The sequence below is a fragment of the Phyllostomus hastatus genome, unplaced genomic scaffold (assembly GCF_019186645.2).
Source record: "Phyllostomus hastatus isolate PE091 unplaced genomic scaffold, TTU_PhHast_1.1 phas_contig_62, whole genome shotgun sequence".
NCBI classification, from domain to species: domain Eukaryota; kingdom Metazoa; phylum Chordata; class Mammalia; order Chiroptera; family Phyllostomidae; genus Phyllostomus; species Phyllostomus hastatus.
This window is the reverse complement of record NW_025333921.1, coordinates 17,783,688-17,805,028: the sequence shown is the minus strand read 5'-3', so window position 1 is coordinate 17,805,028 and position 21,341 is coordinate 17,783,688. Positions and strand designations below refer to the sequence as shown.

At 37.2% G+C, this 21,341-nt stretch overlaps 1 protein-coding gene across 2 annotated transcripts in view; it reads right to left on the bottom strand.

The window, feature by feature from the left end:
* REC114 (REC114 meiotic recombination protein) overlaps window positions 1–21,341 on the bottom strand; it is a 94,202-nt gene that overhangs the window by 50,618 nt on the left and 22,243 nt on the right. For both annotated transcript variants that reach the window (XM_045848682.1, XM_045848683.1), the window contains exon 2: window positions 16,859–16,948. In XM_045848682.1, coding sequence (XP_045704638.1) covers window positions 16,859–16,948 — 90 coding nt within the window. The remainder of the gene's footprint in view (window positions 1–16,858; window positions 16,949–21,341) is intronic.

Here is a 21,341-nt window from a genome sequence, read left to right as displayed (position 1 = left end):
CAACAGAACAAAAGTCTAAATATAGTTTTAAAAGCACAGCAGGCTAGATAGGTCCTTAAATTCCCCATCAGAGCCATTACCGTATCAGTGAAGCTAGATATACACCCTCACTTCACTTAAATAACAAAGTTGCTCAGGCTTAGGTCAAAGATCACCCAATTAGAGTGCCTCATTTGTCTGATTCATTCTACATGGTAAGTGAATTAGTTTTATCTATATAAATGTTCTTGATTATATTTGGATATTCTAACCCACTAATCACCCAATTACTAAAAGCATAACCTCATCTGAGCTACCAACCAACCAGACATCATAGAAAATTGCAAAACTTTAACTGTTTGTTACCCTATAGTAAGAAAAGGTACATTTTTGTGGAATGCTTAAAGTGTTTTAGGGAGACAGAAACCAGAAAAATAAAAATGGTTTAAATATACAGGTATGATAACATCTTAAATAGAGGCATTTAACTCACACCTTTATGCCATCACAATTAAAATGCCAAAACAAATCTAAATCAGGAGAGAACTACATCAATACTAGAAACTAAGAATGAATGTCACTCATATGATAACTGTTGAATTTCTGAAAGACATGATAAGATAGATCCGGATGGAAGAAAAATGATGTCAAGAGCCAACTAGTGACTTATCTTCCTGAGAAAGGAATGATGTGACTAGGGGAGAAAGCAGAGGAGGTACTGGCAAAAAGACCATTAATAAGAAGGGTAAGAACTGGGGAATGGGTGGGCCATAGGAAAAAAAAGAAACCCTCCATTTGGAGTCTATTTACCCCTACCAATCAGGAGCACTGGGGACAACTGTGCGGGAGGATGTCACCGCAGCATACCAAGCAATGATCTAGGAAATCTAAGAATTTCTCCCAGAAACAGTGGGCAGATATACCAGGAAGGTGAGTAGGTAAATATAGTATACAATTGGCCTTGTGGCTAGCAAAATACCTGTTCCTCACAGAACTAGAAAGAGAGAGACATCACTCCCCTGCTAGGACAGGCTCCCATCTACTCCTTTCAGGCTTCTAGATCGCTTATGTAATACTTGGAAGGAAAATCTGTTGGTATCCAAGGACAGCAAGATTCCTGCAGACACATGCATCCAGAGGTGCCCAAAGGAGACTTCTCCAAACATGAGAATAAATAAAAGGAGGAAAAAAGAGCAGGGGGAGGGGGAAACAGGATGGGGGTGGTGGACAGAAGCAGGAGGAGAAGAAAAAAAGTCATACTGGGTCTAAGAAATAAAAAGGGGCATATAGTTTTGAAAAGAATCTGGAAACAGAAGTATATTTTAGTTAAGGTTGCACTGTATGAAATATAATAAAAACTTTAACAAACAGGTTCTTTGAAACAAGACGAAAGAAAAGATATTGAGTAACAGACTGAAGTTGTTTAAGACAAATAGCAAACAAAAAGAAATAAGAAGGATAAAATACGTAATAGTAGAAAAAAGGTAATAAAAGAATAAAAGATGTAACAGCAGAAGTAAAAACCAAACCAATGATAACCAAATAGAAAAATGAATAAAAGATTTCAACAGACACTTCACAAAAGAGGATATCCAGATGACCAATAAACATAGGAAAAAACAATTGTTACCAATTACAAAAATATACATTAAAACCATAGAGAGATATCACTACCTGCCTACCAAAATTGCCAAAATAAAAATAAAATACCAACTGTTGTCAAGAACATGGTTGACCCTCAAACACTACTGAAACAGTAAATTGGGTATAATCACTTTTGAAACTATGGCAGTAGCCACCAAAGCTGAACGTAGGGATAACCTGTGACCTGTCCCTCAGAGTGTGCCCATAAATTAGTAGCAACAGTATCACCTAGGAGATTGTTAGAAATGAAAATCTCAGACTATTTCAAAAACCTGCTTATTCACAACTAAGAGCCCAGGTAATTTATACACACAATAAAGTATGAGAAGTGCTGTCCTATAACATCCATTCTACTTCAACCTTGTCCATTTCATTCTTAGTTATATGCCCAGCAGAAACACATACAAGTGCTCACTGAAAGCTGTGTACTAGAATATTCACAGCAGCACTACTTATGTTTTTATTTTTTTAATTTTTTTTGTTTGAGCTCTACCCAACTCCCACCTGCTTAGGGTCAGTGACATCACCAGACCCAACACCTTTTATTTACTTTTTAAATTATATTTTATTGATTGTTATTACAGTTGTCCCAATTTTTTCCCCTCCACCCAGCAGTAAGCAGTTAAGCAGTAATGCATAAGAGCTGAAGTTTATTTGGATGTGGAAAAGTATAAAAACAAATCAGTGAAATGCTTAACTCTTGTAAACCAACTCTCTGTACAAGAGAAGACACATACAAAAAAGTGGTATTAATTGATGCTGATGTGTTGAAGGGGGTGATAATAAAATTATGAAGAACTTTGCCTTCTCTGATCCTTCCTGAAAAAGTTGCCCCCCCAACAGGGCTGTTTCTCATTTAAAGAGTTTAACTGTGTGAATGATTTGATTTTAAATGCTTGTGCCAACTCTTTACTCTCAGAAAATTCTTAAGGTGAGACTGTGATTTAAACAAATATTTTTAAAACTAACTGGGTTAAAATTAATGTTTAAAGGTTCCAGAGTTCACTAATATAGGAATATAAAGTTTTCACTGGTAAATAGTAAGACAATTTCTTTTGGGAGAATATTTAGGCTGGGTGTGAAAAGTAAAAAGGAAAACAAAACAAAATGAACCCCATCATTTCCAGGATGACACATATTTTCTAAGAAAACAGAATTCAAGTTGTTTGAAGACAATTTAACTTCTGTATTTAACACATAATTGTATTTAGATGAAGATCTTTGTGCCGGGTCAGAACGAACTGAGATGAAAAGGAGTGGCTGGAAATAGAGGCTAAAGTCTTTAAGGATATAATTGATGCCATCAGGATATCTTTAGAACCTTGTCTTGGGTCTTTCAAATCTGCAACTTCTGAGTTAGAAGGGAGATGCTGATAAAAAGTGGATCTTTACAGATTTACAATTATAAATAGAATATTTTTTGGAGAGGATTATTTGTATCTTTATTTCCCAAGTAATAACAATGAGGAAATTTGAGATTAGGCATACTTTAGTAAGCCCATTTTTTAAAACACATTTGTCATTGAGATATTTTTCTTAATACTATAAATTGTGTTTTAGATAGGAGGAAGTATTTATTCACCTACACTATGAACCAATTTGATGTCTATGAACATAACTGTTGCTTTAATTAATTAGTCATTATATAAGCAGTAACCATTTTATTAAGAATTAGGATAATTACCTGCAAAAAGTTCTCCTCTCATAAAACTAATGCAACTTCTACACTGAATTTGTTGAGAGTCTTTATCACAAAAGAGTGTTAAGTTTTAACAAATGCTTTTTATACATATTGAGATATAATTTTTATCCTTCCATCTGTTAATGTAGTATAATGTATCAGATTAATTGCTTCATGCATATTGAATCATAAAATATGTTTTTGAAATTAAAGAAAGATAGCAAAAGCTGTTACAAATTCCACATTTGAGGAAAAAAAGAAGATTTGAGAGAGGGGATACAGATGGAAGCTCGCTATAATCAGGAGCTCCAGCACAAGGAGAGGAGAAGCCAAGTAGGACTAAGTAGGCACCAAAGAAGCAGGTGACAAGAGCAATCTTATGCTTTTAGTAGTGACTGGGTGAGGGTACAGCGAGGTGCAGAAATTTGTGCCCCCCACACCTCTAGTCCTCACCTGAAAAAGGGCTCACAGTGCTTCATCACACAGCTAGTCCAAACTGGAACAGGAAACAAGGAAGAAGAAAATCATATGATACCTAGCAAAAAGAAGCTGCATTCACCAGCTGGTATGTGAAAAAGTGTGTAAGTGTTGCATGTTTAGAGAGGTACTATGCTTTTTTTTTTTAATTGTACAACTCAAAAAGAAAACTCAGTCAGAAAAAGGACTTGAATAGACATTGTATTTCTCCCAAGAAGATATACGAATTGCCAAGAAGCACATGAACGGATGTTCAACAACACTAATCATTAGGGAAATGAAAATCAAAACTGCAATAAAATACTACCCCACCAAAAAAAAAACAAAAAACAGGAAAACAAATAGAGACGAAAAAAAATGGAAAAAAAATCAATGAAACTAAGAGCTGGTTCTCTGAAAAAACAAAAAACAAACAAAATTGACAAATCTTTAGTTAGACTCACCAAAAAGAGAGAGGACTCAAGTACATGAAGTCAGAAATCAAAAAGCAGACTTTAAACCAATGCCTCAGAATCATAATTATGAAGCCACGAAGGATCATAAGAGACTACAATGAACAATTATAGGCCAACAAATTTGACAACTTCTAAGAAATGGATAAACTCATGGAAATATATAACCTACCAAGATTGAATCATGAAGAAATATAAAATCTGAGTGGATCATTATATTAGTAAGAAGACTGAATCAGTAATCAAAAACCTCCCAACAAAAGTCCAGGATGAGATGGCTTTATTAGTGAATTCTAAAACATTCAAATAATTATTAATATCAATCCTTCTCAACTGTTCCAAAAAAATAGAAGCAGGATGAATGCTTCCAAACTTATTTTATTTTTAAAATATATTTTACTGATTATGCTATTGCAGTTGTCCCATTTTCCCTCCTTTATTCCCCTCTGCCCTGCACACCCCCTCCCACCTGCATTAGTCCCCCACTTTAGTTAATGACCATGGGTCATACATATAAACCTCGCCCATACATGGGTCATACATATAAACAACCCCTTTTGGCTTCTCCATCTCTTATACTATTCTTAACCTCCCCATTTATTTTCTACCTACCATTTATGCTTCTTATTCCCTGCACCTTTCCCCCCATTCTCCTCCTCCCTGCTGATAATCCTCCATGTGATATCCATTTCTCACTCTGTTCCTATTCTAGTTGTTTGCTTAGTTTGTATTTTTGTTTTCTCTTTAGGTTCGGTTGTTGATAGTTTGTTGTCATTTTACTGTTCATAGTTTTGATCTTCTTTTTCTTAGATAAATCCCTTCAACATTTCACATAATAAGTAAGGGCTGGGTGATGACGAACTCCTTTAACCTGACCTTATCTGGGAAGCACTTTATCTTCCCTTCAATTCTAAATGATAGCTTCCCTGATAGAGTAATTTTGGATGTAGGTTCTTGCTTTTCATGACTTTGAATACTTCTTTCCAGCCCCTTCTTGCCTATAAGATTTCTTTTGAGAAATCAGCTGAGAGTCTTTCAGAAATTCCTTTGCAGGGAACTCTCTCCTTTTCTCTTGCTGCTTTTAAGATTCTCTCCTTATCTTTAATCTTGGGTAATGTAATTATGATGAGCCTTGGTGTGTGCTTCTTTGGGTCCAACTTCTTTGGGAATTTTCAAGCTTCCTGAACTTCCTGGAAGTCTATTTCCTTTGTCAGATTAGGGAAGTTCTCCATCATTATGTTTTCAAATAAGTTTTCAATTTCTTGCTCTTCCTCTTCTCCTTCTGGCACCCCTATAATTTGGATGTTGGAACATTTAAAGTTGTCCTGGAGGTTCCTAAACCTCTTCTCATTTTTTTGAATTCGTGTTTCTTCATCCTGTTCTGGTTGGATGTTTATTTCTTCCTTCTGATTCAAACCGTTCATTTGAGTCCTAGTTTCCTTCCGGTCACTGTTGGTTCCCTATACATTTTACTTTATTTCACTTTTCATAGCTTTCATGTTTTCCTCTATTTTGTGACTACACTCAACCATTTCTGTGAGCATCCTGATTACCAGTGTTTTGAACTGTGCATCTGATAGGTTGGCTATCTCTTTGTCACTTAGCTGTATTTTTTACGAAGCTTTGATCTGTGGACCATATTCTTTTGTCTTGGCTTGCTTGTTATGTAGTAAGGGGCAGAGCCTTAGGTATTCACCAGGGCAGGGCAACCTCTTTGCTGTGTTGTGGCAATGTATGTGGGGGGAGATGTCTGAGAGGGAACAATGCCGCTTGCTCAGCTCTCTGCCAGTTTTCAGTCACTTCCCCTGCTACTCACAAGCAAATTAGGCCCTTCTGGCGCTGATTCCCAGGTGGGTGGTTTTGAGTACATTGTAGGACCCTGTGGATCTCTCCAATGAACTCTCCTTTGAGGCTGGGAGTTTCTCCCGCCACCTCAACCACCAGCAGTTTTTTCAGTCAGAGGATTTGAGGCTTTATTTCCCTGCACTGGAACCCTAGGTTGTGTGGTCTGTCTTGCTCCCTAGTTGTTCCTACCGGTTTATCTGCATGCGAATGTGGGAACACCCACTCCGCCAGTGATCAGCTCTACTGGTCTGATGAATATAGGACACTAAAATTCCCACAAAATATTGGCAAGCTGCATCCAGCGATACATTAAAAAGATCACAAACCATGATAAAGTGGAATTCATCCCAGGGATGCAAGGATTGACAATATTTGCAAATCAATAAATGTAACACATCACATAAACAAAAGGAAAGACAAAAATCACATAATATCAATAGATGCTGAAAAAGCATTTGATAAAGTACAGCCTCCATTTATGATAAAAACACTCAGCGCAGTAGGAGTAGAGGAAGCATACCTCAACATAATAAAGGCCATATATGAGAGACCTATAGCCAACAACACAATCAATGGGCAAAAACTAAAGGCTTTTCCACTATGATCAGGAACAAGACAAGGGTGTCTGTTTTCACCATTTCTATTCAACATAGTATTGGAAGTTCTAGCCACAGTGATCAGACAAGAAAAGGAAATAAAAGGCATACAAATTGGAAAGGAAAAAGTAAAACTGTCATTGTTTGCACATGACATGATAGTGTACATATAAAACTTTATTGGCTCCACCAAAAAACTACTTGACCTAATAAGTGAATTTAGCAAAACAGTGGGATACAAAGTCAATATTCAGAAATCAAAGGCATTTTTGTATACCAACAATGAAAAATCAGAATCAAAACTTAGGGAAAAAATCCCACTTACTACAACAACAAGAAAAATAAAGTACCGAGGAATAAACTTAACAAGGAGGTAAAAGACCTGTACTCAAAACTAAAGAACACTAAAGAGAGAAATTAAGGAAGACATAATTAAATGGAAACATATACCGTGTTCATGGATTGGAAGAATTAATATCACCCAAAGGTCAACACTACCCAAAGCAACTTATAGATTCAATGCAATTGCTATTAAAATTTCAATGACATATTTCAGAGGTATAGATTATTTCAAAAAATTATGGAATCATAAACAACCCCAAACAGCACCAGCAATTTTGAGAAAGAAGAACTAAGTAGTAGGGATCACAATACCTGATATCAAACTATATTACAAGGCCACTATAATCAAAAACAGTCTGGTACTGGCATAAGAACAGACACATAGATCGATGGAACAGATCAGAGAACCCAAAAATAACCCCAAGTCTCTACGGTCAGTTAATATTTGACAAAGGGGGCACAAGCATAAAATGGAGTAAAGACAGTCTCTTCAATAAATGATGTTGGGAGATATGGACAGGTACATGCAAAAAAAATGAAACTCGACCAGCAACTTACACCATACTCTTGATAAACTCAAGATGGATAAAAGACTTAAATGTAAGTTGTTACACCATAAATGCCCTAGAGGTGAACACAGGGAGTCAAACTTCAGATATTCCACACAGCAAAATTTTCACCATGTCCCCTAAAACAAGGGATATAAAGGAAAGAATAAATAAATGGGACTACATAAAATTAAAAAGCTTCTTCATGGCTACAAAAAACATCAGCACACAAAAAAAGGGAACTAACCATATGGGAAAATATATTTGCCAATGACACATCAGAGAAGGGTTTGATCTCCAAAATGTATAAAGAACTCACACAACTCCACACCGGGAAGACAAAGAATCCAATTTAAAAACTGGCAAAGGACCTGAACAGACACTTCTCCAAGAAGGACATACAGAGGTTCCATAGGCATATGGAAGGATTCTCAGCATCACTAGCCGTCAGAGAGATGCAAAATAAAACCACAATTAGATACCACCTCACACTGGTCAGAATGGCCATCATTAACAAATCAACAAACAACAAGTGCTGGCAAGGCTGTGAGAACAAAGAACCCTAGTGCACTGTTGTTGGGAATGCAGACTGCAGTAGCCACTGTGGAAAACAGTATGGAATTTCCTAAAAAACAAAACAAAACAAAACAAAACAAAAACAACTAACTAAAAATGGAATTGCCTTTTGATCCAGTGGTCCCACTGCTGGGATTATATCCTAAGCCTGAAACACCAATTCAAAAGAACCTATGCACCCCAATGTTCATAGCAGCCTTATTTACAAAAGCCAAGTGCTAGAAACAGCCTAAGTGCCCATCAATGGATGACTAGATAAAAAAACTGTGGTACATTTACACAATGGAATACTATGCAGCAAAGAAAGAAGGAGCTCCTACCCTTTGCAACATCATGGATGGAACTGGAGAGCATTATGGTAAGTGAAATGAGCCAGACAGTGAAAGACAAATACCATGTGATCTCACCTATAAGTGGAACCTAATCAACAAAACAAACAAGGCAAGCAAAATTATATAATTTCTGTAGTTGGAAGTTAATAAGTGTTTTGTTTCCTCATTTTGTTTTTGAGTATCAATTCAGCACACTCATAAACTTCCAAGCAAGATGATTTATTTACTTTTTTCTTTTATTTTTTAATTTTTTTATGCTATTACAATTCTCCAAATTTCCCTCCCCCCCCCCAGCCTGTCCCCATTCCCACAGTCAATCCCCATACCATTGTGCATGTCCATGGGTCATGCATGGACATTCTTTAACTAATCCCTTCACCTTCTCTCAACCAGTCCCCATTTCACCCTTCCCCTCTTACAGCTGTCATTCTGTTCCATGTTTTCTGTGCCTCTGATTCTATTTTGCCATTAGTTTATTTTGTTCATTAGATTCCACTTATAAGCGAGATCATATGGTATTTGTCTTTCACTGATTGGTGTATTTCACTTAGCATAACAGTCTCCATTCTATCCAGGCTGCCGCAAAAGGTAACAATTCCTTCTTTTTTACTGCTGCATAGTATATGATTGTGTAAATGTACCACAGCTTTTTTATCCACTCAGCTGCTGATGGACACTTAGGCTGTTTCCAAATCTTGATTATTATAAATAATGCTGCTATGAACATAGGGGAGCATATATTTATTCTGATTGGTGTTTTGGGATTCTTGGAATATAAACTCAGAAGTGAGATTGATGGGCAAAAAGGCAGTTCCATTTTTAATATTTTGAGTAAACTCCATACTGTTTTCCACAGTGGCTGCATCAGTCTGCACTCCCACCAACAGTGCACTAGGGTTCCCTGTTCTCCACATCCTCACCAGCACGTTTGTTGATTTATTAATGATAGCCATTTTGGCAGGAGTATTATTGTGTATATATAAACCATATTTATATCATTGTGGTTCTTATTTGCATCTCTTTGATGGCTAATGATGCGAGCATTTTTTCATTGTCTTTGGGCCCTCTGTATGTCCTCCTTGTGTCTATTCAGGTTCTTTGCCCATTAATTTTTCTTCCTGGTGTTGAGTCATAGTTCTTTATATATTTTGGAGATCAAACCCTTCTCTCGTGTCATTGGCAAATGTTTTCCAATACAGTGGGCTCCCTTTTTGTTTTGATGATGGTTTCTTTAGCTGTGCAGAAGTTTTTAAGTTTGATGTAGTCCCATTTATTTTTTTCTTTGTCCTAAAGACACATTGGTAAACAAATTGCTATGCAAGATATCTGAAACTTTATTGCCTATGTTTTCCTCTAGGATTTTTATGATATTGTAACTTATATTTAAGTCCCTTACCCATTTTGAGTTTGTTGCATTGTATGATGTAAATTGGTGGTCTAGTTTATTTATTTTTTTTTTTTGCAGGTACTAGTCCAGTTCTCCCAACACCATTTATTGAAGAGACTATCTTTACTCCATTGTATGCTCTTGCCCCCTTTTTCAAATATTGACTATAAAGGCATGGGTTGATTTCTGGGCTTTCTGTTCTGTTCCATTGATCTGTATATCTGTTCTTATGCCAGTACCAGGCTGTTTTGATGACAGTGGCCTGGTTGTATAGTTTGATATCAGGTATTGTGATTCCCTCTAACTTTGTTTTTCCTCAAGATTGCTGAGGCTATACGGGGCCGTTTATGGTTCCATATAAATTTTTGGAATATTTGTTCTAGATCTGTGGAATATGCAATTGGTATTTTAATAGGAATTACATTGAATCTATGAATTGCTTTGGGTAGTATGGACACTCTAATAATGTTAACTTTTTCAATCCATGAACAATGTTATATGCTTCCACTTGTTTGTATCTTCCTGAATTTCTTCAGTGTCCTATAGTTTTTCAAATATAGGTGTTTTACCTTTTCGGTTAAACTTATTCCTAGGCGCTTTATTTTTTTGTTGGAATAGTAAATGGGATTGTTTTCTTAGTTTCTCTTTCTGTTATCTCATTATTGGTATATAGAAATGCCATCAATTTCTGAATATTGATTTTGTATCCTGCTACTTTGCCAAATTCATTTATTGGGCGTAGTAGTTTTTTTTGTGGAGCCTATAGGGATTTTTCCCCCTCTGAAAGAAATTATATTTGGCAACATGTATAGCAGTACATTTTTACAGGGTCTATTTTTATGTCACTTTCCATGGAATTTTTTTTTGCCTATATGGTTTTCTATGTACAACATCATATCATATGTGAGTAATAACAGTTTTATTTACTCCTTTCCAATTTGGATGCCTCCTTGTCTGATCGCTGTGGCTAGTACTTCCAGTGCTATGCTGAGTAAGAGTGTAAAAGCAGACATCCCTGCCTTATTCCTGATCTTAGAGAAATGCTTTTAATTTTTGCCCATTGAGTATGTTTGGCTGTAGGTTTTTCTTATATGGCCTTTATTATGTGGAAGTATGATCCCTCTATTCCCACATTTCTGAGGTGGGTTTTTTTTTTTTTGTCATAAATGGGTGCTAATTTTATCAAATGCTTTTTCTGCATCTATTGATATGATCATGTGGTTTTTATCTTTAATTGTGTTTATGTGATATATCACACTTATTGATTCCAAACATTGTACCAACCTTGCACCCCAGGATAAATCCCATTTGATTATGGTGTATGATCTTTTTAATGTATTGTTAGAACTGGTTTGCCAATATCTTGTTGAAGATTTTAGCATCAAAGTTTTCATGGATATTGGCCTACAGTTTTCTTTCTTGTGTCATTACCTGGTTTTGGAAATAGGATAACTAGCCTCATAAAAAGAGCTTGGTAAATAAAATAAATTATTTTTAAAAAAGAGCTTGGTAACCTTCCTCCTTCTTGAATCTTTTGGAATAGTTTGAGAAGGATAGGCATTAGTTCTTCTTTGAATGTTTGGTAAAATTCTCCTGTGAAGCCATCTGGTCCAGGGCTTTTGCTTCTTGAGGTTTTTTTTTTTTATTATTACTGCTTCAATTTCATTAGTTGTTACTAGTCTATTTAGGTATTCTGCTTCTTTCTGATTCAGTTTTGGAAGATTGTATGATCCTAGAAATTCATTCATTGCACCCTGATTGTCCTATTTATTGGCATATAATTGTTCATAGTATTTTCTTACAATCCTTTGTATCTCTGTGGTATCCATTATTTCCCCTTTCATTTCTGATTTCATTAATTTGGGTCCTCTCTCTATTTTTCTTGATGAGTCTGGCTAAAGGTTCATCAATTTTATGTATCTTTTCAAGGAACCAGCTCCTGGATTCACTGGTGTTTTGAATTGTTTTCTTTCTTTTTTCTTCTCTCTCTCCCCCCACCCTCCCTCTCCCCCCGCTCTCTCTCATTTATTTCCACTCTGATCTTGATTATTCCCTTCCTTCTACTCCCTTTGGGCTCTGTTTTTTGTTGCTTTTCTAGTTCTTTTAGGTGTAGGGTCAGATTGTTTGAGATTTTCCTGTCTTCTTGAAGCATGCCTATACTGCTGTGAACTTCCCTCTTAGGACTGCTTTTGGTGTGTTGCATAAGTTTTGGGTTGTTGTGAGCTCATTTTTCATTTATTTCCAGGTACTTTTTGATTTCTTCCTTGATCTCATTGATTACCCATTCATTATTTAATAGCATCCTATTTACCCTCTGTATCTGAATGATTTTGAGGGGCTTTTTTTTTGTACTGAGGTTGATTTCTAGTTTTATGCCTCTGTGATCCAAGAATATTATTGATATAATTTCAATTTTCTTGAATTTGTTAAGACTTACTTTGTGTGGTCTATTTCTGAGAACGATTCATGTGCACTTGAGAAGAATTTGTATACTGTTGCTTTGGGATGAAATGTTCTGTAAATATCAATTAAACCCATTCAATCAAGCATGCCATTTAAGGTTGCTGTTTCCTTGTTGATATTTTTGGTCTGGAAGGTTCTATCCATTGTTAACAGTGGGGTTTTAAAAACCCCTGCATTGGCCCTGGCTGGTGTGGCTCAGTGGACTGAGTGCCATCCTGTGAACCAAAGGGTCCCTGGTTTGATTCCCAGTCAGGGCAGATGCCTGGGTTGTGGGCCAGGTTCTCAGCAGGGGACATGTGAGAGGCAACCACACGTTGATGTTTCTCTCCCTTTCTTTCTCCCTCCCTTCCTTTCTGTCTAAAAATAAATAAATAAAATCTTTTAAAAAATAAAAACCCCTTCATTGACTATATTGCTGTCAAGCTCTTCCTAAAGTCCTCCAAAATTTTCTTTATATTTTTAGGTGCTCCTATACTGGGTGCATATATGTTCACAAGGGTCATATTCTCTTGTTGGATTGATCCCTTCAGTATTATGCATTGACCTTCTCCATATGTGTTTATGGCCTTTGTTTTGACATCTATTTTGTCAGATATAAGTATTACTACCCTAGCTTTTTTTAGTCTCCATTTGCAAATAATATATTTTTCTATCCTTTCACTTTCATTCTGTGTAAATCTTTTGTTCTGAGGTGGGTCTCTTGTAGACTGCATATATATGGGTCATATTTTCTTATACATTCAGCCACCCTATGTGTTTTGATTGGAGCATTTAATCCATTCACATTCAAGGTTATTGACAGGTGCTTGCTCATAGCCATTTTGTTCCTTTATATCTATGTTCCTTTCTATTACTTCATCTTCTTAAAAGTTCCTTTAACATCCCTTGCAATGCTGGTCTGGTGGCATTGTATTCCTTTACCTTTTTTTGTCTAGGAAGCTCTTTATTTGTCCTTCAATTTTAAATGATAACTTTGCTGGATTGAGTATTCTTGGTTGAAGATCCTTGCTTTTAATTTCTTTGAATACTTCATGCCCGTCCCTTCTGGCTGAAGTGTTTCTGTTGAGAAATCAGCTGATAGTCTTATTGGAGCTTCCTTGTAGGTAACTGTTTCTCTCTTGCTGTCTTTAAAATTCTCTGGCTTTAAACTTTGCTATTTAAATTATGATGTGTCTTTATGTAGGTCTCTTTGGGTTCATCTTGATTGGGACTCTGTGCTTCTTGAATTTGTGTGACTTTTTTCTTCACCAGGTTAGGGAAGCTTTCCGTCATTATTTCTTCAAACAGGTTTTCTATCCTTTGCTCACTTTCTTTGCCTTCTGGTAGTCCTATAATGTGGATATTGTTAAGTAGCATGTTGTCCCAAAGTTCCCTTAAACCATACTTATTCTTTTTAAGTCTTTTTTCTTTTTGTTGCTCTGACTGGGTGTTTTTCCTACCTTGTCTTTCAAATCACTGATTTGATCCTCTGTTTCATCTAGCCTGCTTTTAATTCCTTTCAGCATATTCTTTTCAGTTATTATACCCTTCATTTCCAAATGGTTCTTATTCATGGTTTATATGTCCTTTTTCATGTTAATGTAGTTCCTACTTAGTTCCTTGAGCATCCTCATAATGATTACTTTGAACTCAATGTCTGATAAATTGCTGCCTCAATTTCATTTAGCTCTTTTTCTGGGGATTTCTCCTTTTCTTTCTTTTGGAGGTTGTTTCTTTGTCTTCCCATTTTAGCTGGCCCTTTGTGTTTGTTTCTATGTATTGGATTGAACTGCTTTAACTCTCTGTCTTGTGGAGTAGCCTTATGTGTTAGGACTCCTATGGAACTCAGTGATGCAGTCTCCTTTAGCTCCTGAGCTGGATGCTCTAGGAATGCTCCTTATGTCATTTATGTGGGCTCTCCTGTTGTATTTGGGTCTGGATTTCTGTTGGCCCCTTCATTGGTGTGTTCTCCCCTCCAGCTGTGACTGAGAGGCTCAGCCCCATGTGCCTCTTGTATGCTGTTGTACAGGTACTGACGGAAAACAAAACAACACAAAACAAAACCCACACAAGCAAAGCCCTCCAACAACAGCAAAATCAACAACAAAAGAGTAGAGAATAATAAAAGTGGGAAGAAAAATAGAATATTATAAGAAAAAGGAACATGCAAAGACCAAAGGAAAGAAAAATGATTATGAGGATAGAAAGATGAGAAACAATTAATAGTAAGGAATAAAAACAGAGAATCACCACAAAAGGGCTAAGAAAGGGGCAAATACAATTTTAAAAATAAGAAAAGGAAGGAAGAAGGCAAAATGACGTAAGGGAAGAGTACAATATGAGATTTGAAAGGAAAGATAGAGAAAAATAAAAAATAAATTGAAGAAAAAAGGAAAAATGATTAAAAGCGATGCAAAAGAAAAAAATAACAAAAAAATAATGAGAAAGATAAACTGGAATTCATCTCAGCAAAGCCTAGTCCTTGTTTGCAGGGTTCACTCTCTGGATATGATTCTGATGTTGTCTAAAGCTGGTATAAGCCAATGTCAGATGCTGTCCACTTCTACTCTAGGGAGCCTTGTTTGAAGCCACAGGTAATCCACAGTTTGTGGCTGTTTCCTCAGGGTCTGGCTGCATTCAGGATGGGCCTTGCTTCCCTGCAAGGCCAGCTTTTTATCAGCACAGGACCCTGGGGCAGATCAACCAATGACTAAAGGCACTGTAGTATCCACTTCCACATACCTCTGCCTGTAGTCCTGCCATGAGTCTTAGTCTAGTCACTGACCCATCTGTTTCTGAGAGGACCTCTGGCAGAATCAGGAGGATGGGACTCCTGGATCTCCCATGGCAGGTGCTGTTCAGACCTCAGGGAACGGTGGGTGTGTTCCCTGTCCCCATGCTTTTTTTTTTTTTTTTTTAATTTTAATTGTTGTTCAAGTACAGTTTTCTGTCCCCACACTTTATGTCTGAGTCTGTCCCAGATTATTTCCCTGAACCCAGCAGGGTGAAGCCCCTGGTAGGAAAGTAGGAAAGCAAGTGGGGCCTCCAGGGTCCTGAGTCTGGGCCCGCTGGAAACTGGGAGGGTGTTCCAAGGCTCTCCCATGAGGGAAAAGTGCCAGTTTGGTTCCTGGGAAGATGGGTGGAACAGCCGTGTGCTAAAGCCAGTCTCTAATACCCCTCGGTCTGCCTGTGTTGCTATCTCCTCAGCTGCAGATAAGATGCAGGTTAAGGGATGGGGGAGAGGAGGGGAGGGAAAGGGAGGGGAGACCCCGGCAACCAGGGTGGGGTGAGCAGGATTTCAGAGGGTAGGGTGAGAGGGATTCCAGAGGATGGGGCTAGGAAGATTCCAGAGGGTGAAGTGAGCAGTTTCCCACAGGGTGGAGTAATTGTTTTTCCCCTGGGAGCAGCTTGCTCTTCTAAAGAAAAATGGCTGCTGCGCTATGGAGGTATGTCCTAGTACCAGAAACCCAGTAGCCATTCCCCTCATATCCCCCGCTAAGCCTCCCACTTCAGACTTCCCTCACACGACTCCAGACCATGCTGCCCCTCCTTCACCCAAGCCCAAGATGAGTGGCTACAAATGTGAAACCTGTACTTTGGCCCCTTAGAACAAAAGAAAGGAAGAAAAAAAAAAGAAAGTGGCATTGTCTCCAGTGGACTCTGTCTCCAGTGAGCTGTCTCTCCGAGGCCAGCAAAACCCCCACAGCCTTTCACCACTGGATGCTGCGTGGGCAGGTGATCCCAGCACTGGCACTCTGTGCTTGGGGGCCCAGTCTGGGGTCCAGGCTTTACTTTTCTCAGGGAAGCTCCCACAGCCCAACCACAACCTAGGCCCACTGCCCATGACAATGGTGCTGGCCCCTTTTGCGTCCCTGCTCTTTCTACTCGTCTCAAGGTGATTTCTGCCAAACCTTAGTTAAGTGTCTCCTCTTCAGATCATCTTCAGTTGTTTATTTTGGGTGTATGTTCCTCTCTTTGTTTTTATTTTCAGTTTGGTGCTGGGAGGCAGTGTGAGACAAATCCTCCTACTCTACCACCATCTTGCCCCCCACCCCAAAATCTTATTTTCTTCTTGATGTATTTCTTCATTCCAAAAATTTCCCACAATGTGTGTGTAAAGAACAAATGCATGTTTATAAAATTAGCTTTATAGAGGTATATGCCAAGTAATAATAGCATGCTTCCAGTTTTCTTTTATATATTTCTTTTGATCTATACCTCTTTATGTTCTTTACATTACCTGGAAAACCCTCCACACATTTCTCTACATATCTAGCCTGTTTTCAACCCAATCTCCCAATTAAGATTCCTTTATAATACTGGTTAATCTCAATCCTTTGATCCACTTTGACTCCCAACAAAACCCTAATCCCCTTTAGGGCAGGCAATATTCAGGATGTTTTTTATTTCCCACTGTTATAGAACATTCAATAAATGCTTACTTGTTGAACCTGAGGGATTACAGTGAGACTGAAGAAAGTTGAAGAGATAAAAATTAACATAAAGCTATGAAGATAAAAAATATTTTCAATATTAAACTATACGCATAAAACCTACCAGAAGTGTTTGTCCTTGGGAAATGAAGAAATGACCTGATATAACTATGGTGAGAATGAGATACCCAGATTCTTCATTGGAGTCAAAAACCTTAAAAAAGAGAGAAAAGTATGTTTAAGACAATACATTTCTGTAATACTAAGAAACTTATAATACTGATAACCAAACTACCTTTGATCTCCCTACCCTGAATGTTCCTTTTCCTCCTTTATAACCTGGAATCATTTCCTCAGAGTTTCAAGTTTATCCTTATATAGCGGCCAATCTCCAGGTTTCTTAAAAATGTAACTTAAACTAATATTTTGAAATAAGAAGAATACTAGATCGAGAAGCTAGAGATGAGGAGCCTGGACCAACCACTTTTCAGTTATGTTTTAATAAATAATCAGTTATCTTTGAGCCTCAATTTCCTATCTGTAAAATGAGGACAACACCATACAGGGGTGCTATGAGACTTCAGAGTCCTGGTTTCTCCAGCCACACAATCCATACTTCATAACTCCTCAAAACCAGGGTCTTTCCTTTATATGTGCTTTAAGTTTTCAATGTCGCTCTTAAAATATGGTGCCCCAAACTGAACATAACACACTTAGTGTATTCTAATTATCTCCCATCACTTGCAATAACACAACCAATAATCACATTAAGCTTTTGAGGGAGCGGTCCTATTCAAAAGTGATCTTAGATCAATCAAACCTTCTGAAATTTCATCATCTGTGTTGGCAAATCACACTTGCACTTCCTTCACGTGAACTTAAATGTAAGACCTTGCATTTATCCCCATTATATTTTACCTTGTTAGATTTGATCTATAGTTGTAGTGGAGTTGAGGCAATTAAATAAAAATGTCAAGGAGGACATGATGACAGATATATAAGAGAGCAATTTGGGCCTTAAGTAAACTACACTGCATAGGTGGCTTTAATATCATTAATAAACATCACTGTATAAATAATAAGAAATTATTGACTCACCTCAATGCTCAAGCTCAAAATAATTAACACACTAACTCAAGTACATTTTTATAAGGTTACTATATTCTAGTGATAAATAATGTTCTATCTTATAGTTTCACATGTGGGGTTTGGAGTTTTTTTGTTTGTTTGTTTGTTTTTAATTTTATTTATTTTTAGAGAGGGAAGGGAGGGAGATAGAGAGAGAGACAGAAACATCAATATGCGGTTGCTGGGGGTTATAGCCTGCAACCCAGGCATGTGCCCTGGCTGGGAATCAAACCTGGAACACTTTGGTTCCCAGTCCACGCTCAATCCACTGAGCTACGCCAGCCAGGGCCGGGGTTTGGAGTTTTAATGCCATATTTCATCTCAAGACCAACTCAGTTTTCTCTAATTCACTTTAAATTCCAAACTTAAAAATCAAATAACATTCTAGATGTCCAGAGGGTGGGTTATGCTAAGCCCTGCACTATTTCCTATTGTGGTTGTTATTCTGCCTCTTTCCCAGGATCAGAAATTCAGTTATTTGTACAACACTGTAGTTTAAATGGATTATCTTACACGTTTCATGACCACATAAAACCACAAGGATAGATATCTAGGAACTAAATAGAGTATGATCAACAAATTCTTTGGAAGGCATTATTTTAACATGACAGTCTAACTTTTCTTTGAGAATTGTAACATGTATCCGAAAGTGTCCAAGACTTAAAAGTACAGCTCAATGAGTTATAATAAAGCAAACACATAACCACCACCCAGGAAAAATATGAGAGGTGAAAAATCAGATTATAACCAGCCTTCCAGAAAGTACCCCAATCACTACCTGCTCCCATTCCTCCTAAGACAACTTCACACCCTGACTTCTAACACTGTTGTTTAGTTTTATTTACATGAATGGAATCATACCGAAAGAATTCGTTTATGTCTGACTTCATCAATGTTGTTGCAAATACTCTGAGTTCACTCATTTTCATTACTGTAGAATACCATTTTGTGACTATCCTACAATTTATTTTTTTCATCCTTTTGTTGATGAATATTGTTTTCCAGTTTAGGTCTAGCACTAACAACTCAGTTATGAATATTCTTATATATGTGTCTTGTGGGGTGGAGACACTCATTATGGAGATGCCAAGTCTTCTTAATTATTTTATAATTTTTTTCAAGCGATGCAAAAGTACTTCCAGGAGAGTCCCAGCAGACTTCTCCCTGCCCTCCAAATTCTTACATTTAATTGCCCACTCAATATCTCCACTTGAAAGTGTAACAGTCATCTCAAAATTAACAACCCCTAACTCGAGGTCAAAACCATCCCATTCATTTATTTATTTGTTCATCCATTTAATATTTACAAAGTGTCTAGCAAGTGGCATCTGTTGCCTGTCTCCAGGTGTAGAAGTCCAAACACTTCTGCCCACTGCATCTTGGTACTGGAGTTACCATGGAAGACAACATAGTCAAGCACTGGTGGAAGAACACTTGGCTCACATGGAGAAAATACAGCAAGGTAAGCATCAGTAGTGACACCGGTTCCCCAGTAGCCAGGAGGTCTCTCTCAGCAGTCATGCAGAGCACTTGGCCTGCATTACCCATCAGGTTATAGGAAAAGGACCCACACCCCTCAGCGGATAGATAGAGCAGTGCAGTTGGTCAAGTAATACATGATGGTCATGCAGAACAAAGGAGCACAAGCTGTGAGGACTGTATCTCTTGAAAAGAAAGCATTCCAGGTCCAAGGCCCATTCTTACACAGCCCAGAGGGGTTGAAAAGCTGCATGCACAACTGCCTTTCCCAACACAAGGCACCTACCTACCACACATGCAAGGCTGTTATAGGTATTTGACTCCCACAGTTTTCCACGTCTCAGAATATAATTCTATTCTCCCATTTTCTTAGGCCAAAACTGTGGAAATATTTCTTGAATCCTCTCCTTTTCTCATACCCATATGTAATCCATCAGAAAATCCTTTATGTCAACATTCAAAATATTCAGAATCTAACCACTTCTCACAGGTCTGGTCTGAGTTATCATCATCTCTAATTAGATTATTATAACAACCTCCCAACTGGACTTCCCATTTCTGTTCTTGCTCCCTTTCTTCAACATATTTTATTTTCAATGCAGTAGCCAGAGTAATCCTTTTAAAACCTAAGACAGATCATATCATTTCCAACTCACAGCCCTGTAGCAGCTTTTCATCTCATTCAGAGACTCATGCAAACTGTTCCAAAATCTAGCCCTCTACTGCCTCTCTGCTTCAGTTATACTGTCCTCCTCACTGCTTCTTAAACTCGTTAGGCCCATTCATGGGCCTTTTACAATTGTTCTTCTATCTGAAATTCTTTTCTATATATACGTGACTTGCTCTGTCTTCTTCAGGTATTTTTTTAAGTGCCTTATTTTCAGGGAACACCTTTCCTGACCATCCTGCTGAAAACTCCCACCAACTTCCCCAGTTACCCAAATCAGATCACTCCGATTGCCTTCTCCAGCTTTGCTTTTCTTCATAGATATTTTTCTCCATCTTGTCACTTTTGTTAATATAAAGTCTGTCTGGGCAGACAGGCTTATATCTTTTATAAAGGATAAATGGTAAACGGGATTATAAACAATATTCAATCCCAAAAAGGCAGAGCAAAGAACATATAGGACAAATACAAAACAAAAGGCAAGATTACAGACTCATATCCAACCCTATTGATGATCACCTTAAAGGCAGATGACTTAAAGTGCATTTCTTGTAGGCAGCATATAGTGTAGTTAGTTGTAGTTTATTTTTTCATCCTAGTGCCAGATAGGATAAAAAGATAAGACACAACCACATGCTGCTTACAAGAAATGACTTTAAATACAAAAACATGCAATATAAAAGCAGGTAAAAAACAAGAGTGAGGAAAATATATACCATGCTAACACTGGTCAAAAGAAAGATGGGAATAGCTATACTGATATTAGATAGAAATATCAAAATGTATAAAGAAGGTTACTTCATGAGTCAATTAATTAAGAAATATAATGATTCTAAACATTTGTATCCCAAATAACACAGCTTAAAAATACATGAAGCAATAATTAATAGAACTGTAAGGAGAAACAGACATATCTACAATTACAGTCAGAGATTTCAATACCCTTCTTTCAATAATTGATAGAACAAGTACATGACCTGACTGACATTTTATAGAACACTCCACCCAATACCAGAAAAATACACATTTTTCTCAATTATATACACAACACCTACCAAGTCAGACAAAATTCTGGGCCTTAAAACAAGTCTCAGTAAATTTGAAAGTATATTTTCTGAGCATAAATTAAATTAGAAATCAGTAACAGTAAGTTCTCTGAAAAAAAAATTCCCAAATATTTTGAAATTAAAAAATACACTTCTAAATAACCCATGGATAAATAAGAAATTAAAAGGAAGATTAGGAAGTATGTTGAACTGAATGTAATTCACCATGTCAACAAACTGTAAATGGAAAACCAGATGATCATCTCAGTAGATAACAGAATATACAA